The following is a 4,858-nucleotide window of genomic DNA, read 5'->3' as shown; positions in this document are numbered from 1 at the left end:
TGCCAAGAAGCTCGTGAGCCGGGTGCAGGTTGCGCCCAAATCCCATTTTGATGAAACCGTGCTCTCAGTGGTGTACACCTCAGAGCCCATCGAGGTCTCCAGGCTGGAGGAGACCTTCAGCAAGCTGAGGGAGGCAGCCAAGAAAGAGATGCTGGAGGTGATGCAGATGGGAGTGGAAGATCTTTTCCCGGAGCACCAACAGACCTGGTCTGACCTGTTCATTTCAGGTAAGGAAAGTGATGTTTAACTTCCTTAGAGGTTGCTTTAGAGGGCAGCTGAAAACTCAGAGACTGGTTGTTGTATGGTTTCTCCAGAGGCTCTGCTCTTCCTGATGGGTTTCTCTTGGTGCCGGAAGGCATGTTGTGGGATAATAAAATAGCATTCCTAGTCTGGAACCCTGCACACTTTACCAAAAGCATTCCTTACATCATAAAGGAAATTACAGAAGAGCATTTCTAATCATAACTTGGATATGCTGGCTTTCACATCTTCAGGAACTTGACGATGTGCCCAGCGTATTGGTTAGAAATAGCAACAGTATAAAAAGACAGATTTCTTCATTGAAATTAATGAATGTCCTACAAGGATGCTTTTTATTAAAATTGTAGTGGCCTGGCATAACAGAGTAGCTGCCCAACTAATGTAGGACTTGCTGTTTTATAGGAAGTAAAAAGAGAGATGTTCCTTTGACAGGTCATCCTTGTAGATTCATGGTGACAGCTCCATAAGGCATCTGTTTATCAAACTAGCTTTGCCTTTAGCGGGAGCTTGGCTTTCAAACTCCAAGCAGCTGAGAAAGCACCTCAGGAAAATAAAAGGAAACGTTTCACTTTAGTGTTTCACAGATAAAGGTTTCTTACACATTCTAAAGAACCCCTGTCTATTGAACAAGTTGCACATTTGATCTTTTCCTCCTAGTTAATGTCATATTCATGTGTGATCCTCTGACTCGTGATTGTTTTCTTTTATTACAGGGGTTGAAATGAGGAAGATCACAGATGCGCATACACCATCCAGTGAGACTGTTAATATGACCCTCTACTACGTGCTGTCGAGCATGCCAGCTCCTCTGCTGGATCCACTCATTAGTGGTGAGGACAGGGAGAAAATGGAAGCCAGCTTGAACTATGCTGACCACTGCTTCAGTGGCCACGCGACCATGCACGCAGAGAACCTGTGGCCAGCAAAGCTGACCAGTGTCACCCAGATCTTGCAGCTCTCAGACCTGTGGAAGCTCACTCTCCAGAAACGAGGATGCAAGGGTCTTGTGGCAGCTGGTGTCCATGGGCTGATGCAGGGAATGGTGCTTAGTTTTGGGGGTCTGCAGTTCACAGAAAACCATCTTCAGTTTCAGGCTGACCCTGATGTACTTCATAACAGCTATTCCTTACGTGGGATCCATTACAATAAGGACTTGATTAATCTAGCTGTTCTGCTGAATGCTGAAGGAAAGCCCTTCTTGCACGTGTCCGTGAAATTCCAGGACAAGCCAGTGAAACTGTATGCATGTGAGGCAGGCTGTATGAATGAGCCTGTGGAGCTGACCTCAGAGGCACGAGGCCACACATTCCCCGTCATGGTGACTCAACCCATCACACCACTGCTTTATATATCAACAGATCTGATCCACTTGCAGGACCTGAGACACACACTGCATCTAAAAGCTATTCTAGCTCATGAGGAACACATGGCCAAGCAATACCCAGGCTTACCCTTCCTGTTCTGGTTCAGTGTGGCCTCCTTAATCACATTGTTTCACTTGTTTCTGTTCAAACTCATCTACAATGAATACTGCGGGCCAGGAGCCAAGCCACTCTTCAGGAGTAAGGTATAAGGCTTGCTGCTTTTGGCTGCTGTCCACTGAGTGTTGTCAACCTGATTTTCTGTCAGCTGTGCCTAGGGAGGTTCTGTCTTGGACTGTGAGGATTTTCAACCTCTATTGCAACAAGTGATCTGTGACCTCTTCTTGCAAGAAGTAGGATTAGGGCAGGGATTAGAGCAGTAGAGCTCACAAACATTAGAAAAATATATCCATTGTCCTTAAACAGTTTTAAGGCTGCAGATCAAGACAGACACAGCTTTTTCTGTCCTATTTCCATACATCAATGTAGGACATTGCTTTTTTTTTTAAGCCAACAGTTGCAGCTGTGTCATGACATGAAGTTTCTTATTATGCAGTACTGGAGTGCTTGCGAGAGAGCTGCTATACTTGTCTTTAACTACTGTGTGGGAGGTGTGCAGGCTTTTCTGCCTGGTTTGAATGTGTGAAGTGTCATACAAGAACACACAGACACAAGCTGGTGTTCTTGGGTGAAAGTGCTGGCCTGTTGGGACTACTGATAAATGTTCACAGATTCATAGACACTGTGCAGTCCTCCATCAAACCACATTTACCACCATCATTTGGGGAAGGTGCTGAGTTAGTGTTTCTCCCATTCAGATGAAATACATAGCTGTGTTAAGAAGAGTATTGAGTGCTTTTTACTGTGAGTTTGAGGTTCTGACTTCAAGCTCTACTGCATCTTTGGTGTAAAGAATTGGAAATTCTTGGTTTGAGTTGCCTTAGAAAACCTAGTTGCTAGTAAAAACTTAGCACAAAATAGACAATAGATGGTGAATTCTGCTTAAAAAAAAATGAGCTGGTCTAGCTTTAGATTGTGCTGTCTTTTCCAAATTCTAAAAGCAAATTAAATTTTGATAGCTAACCTGGACAGAAGGTACTGAACTAAACTTGACAGTCAGTACATAAGGGGTGTTTTAAAGTGAGCTGGCTGTTTTCGTCTCAGCTAACTGGCTTTCTAATGTTGAGCACTGGAGATCAGGCCAGACCTCAAGCAGGTCTGAATACCTGTCACCCATTGAAAGATTGAATGTGGAAGGGGCTTGTGGCTAGACAAATGTAGGAAGGGGTAGGGTAGATATGTATATCAAGTACAACTGCAGTTAGAAGCCTATGATCATGATCAAAACCTTAATGCAAAAGGAGGAAGTGGTCAGGAAGTAATTCCAATTATTGTGTATTCAGCTGCACCCTAAATGTGTCCTTGAAGTTATGTCTTTTTTTTCCTTGCTGTCTATCTGGTTGCCTTTGTCATATACAGACTTGCCTTCTGCCTTTACAAAGTGACTTGTTAACCATTACTACAGGTAACTGTCCCTGACACTATTCTCTGAAATGCCGAGACGCTTCTCAGCTACACGCCAGGGCTGATGTAACACCTCTTCCTTCTCAACACTGTCTTGCAGTGTACAGCAGACACATCTGTTGCCTCATCTTAACTGGACCTTCTTAAAATGAAGATGATGCAGATCTTGATTCCAGAAGCAGGGGTGAAGGGGAAGGCAGCTCAGGCTCTCTGTAGCAGTAAGCAAGATGAATGGTGTTCAGATAACACCTTGCTCATTAATTGAATGGGAACATCCCAGTGTCCAAGTGAACTTAGTCCTGTTTTCCGCCTCCATTTGCACAGACACCTGACAATTTTGCAGCTGAGAACAAGGACCTTTTGAAAGCAACAATCCCTTTGTGCCTTGTTACGAGAGGAACCTGAGACTTGGAAGGTGTGGTTATTCAAGAGTTTATCTCAGAAGCTTGCATAACAGATGTTTCTTTTTCCTTGTAAGCTGTTCCGTTCCCCAAGAGAAATCCATTTGGTGAAAATACTTGAAGATACCTTAAGTCCTTTGATACTTTGATTCGTTTCTTAATTTTACAGGAAAATTGTCTTGGGTTCAGAATGATGATTCCCTTCACAGAGATAACAACTAGAAAATTCTAGTGCAATTTCCTTTCTGGTATACATTTTTTAATTTATTGCTGGGGAGGTGGGAGGATGTTAATAATTTTGCCTCCATGTCAGTAACAAGTCAGTCAATTGAACTGTAGATATCTAAGTGCTGGTAACAGGTTTTTCAGCCTTTTTGACTGTAGAGTGCAAAACTGATTTAATGAAATTGTTTTCTGGCTTTACACTTGGAAATCCTCATCTGCAGGTTTCCTGTTCTAAGCATATAGAGACTTTGTGCATTGATTTGTTTTTGCTGGGGTGGGGGACAACACATCCCACTTTCTAGTGATTTAAAGGTCTTTTGGTTTTAAAATACCAAAGCTGTTGTTTCTAAATAAATCTCTTTCAGTCTAATCTGAGCACTAAACTGTGGCTGGGTTTGGTTTTTTGGTTGGTTTGTTGTTGTTGGGTATTTTTCCAGTCTCTGTTCTCTTCTCCCCTTCCTCCCACCCACTTAAAACAAGCAGAGCCTTATGTTACATCTGGGGCCAGTACTGATGAGAAAAGTGCTTGAATCAAAAGCAAATGCAGCATGGAAAATAATACATAAATGGATTTAGGATGGGGACAGACAATGTGGAAGGCACAATAAGACAGAAAGACACAGGGTGGTGCTAATCTCCATTTCAAGATAGAACATTGTTCTATCTTGAGGCATGCAGACCAGCTGTAGTTACAGGAACACAGAAATGAACCCAGGGAACAATAAAGCAGTAGAGTTAATCTCCATCCCGCAAGTAATGAATTTGGCACATCTGGTGCTCCCAGTGAAAAGCTACAGCAGGATTTAACTTTGAATTTGTAAATAGGTTGCTGTCTAGTTTCAGATGAAAAGCCTCCCTCAGAAAAGTAGATTTCAGTGTCTGTTACTCGTCTGCAGACCACTCCACTTACTAATTGGTTTAGCATAGTTACTACCATACAAGGGAACAGACTTTCAGATATGAAGCAATGGATTACATTATAAATTGTACACTAAGTACACTGTGTATTGAGTTATTAGCTATAAGGCTTTAACAGAACATACCGGGAGTTCCTGCTCTTTCTTACTGAACTTCCATGAGCTGCTT

General features: G+C 42.7%; 1 protein-coding gene across 1 annotated transcript in view; it reads left to right on the top strand.

Annotated features, from left to right (window-relative positions):
- Nucleotides 1–1,834, top strand: part of KIAA2013 (KIAA2013 ortholog) — a gene marked incomplete at its 5' end in the record, with an annotated part of 2,592 nt that extends 758 nt beyond the window's left edge. Inside the window, 2 exons of the mRNA XM_010012811.1 lie at nt 11–227; nt 975–1,834. Coding sequence (XP_010011113.1) covers nt 11–227; nt 975–1,834 — 1,077 coding nt within the window. The remainder of the gene's footprint in view (nt 1–10; nt 228–974) is intronic.
- Nucleotides 1,835–4,858: the final 3,024 nt, after the last annotated feature.

Source organism: Nestor notabilis, unplaced genomic scaffold (genome assembly GCF_000696875.1).
Source record: "Nestor notabilis isolate BGI_N333 unplaced genomic scaffold, ASM69687v1 scaffold2714, whole genome shotgun sequence".
Lineage (NCBI taxonomy): Eukaryota > Metazoa > Chordata > Aves > Psittaciformes > Psittacidae > Nestor > Nestor notabilis.
The sequence above is the reverse complement of the archived record's forward strand: the minus strand, read 5'-3'. Positions and strand labels throughout refer to the sequence as shown.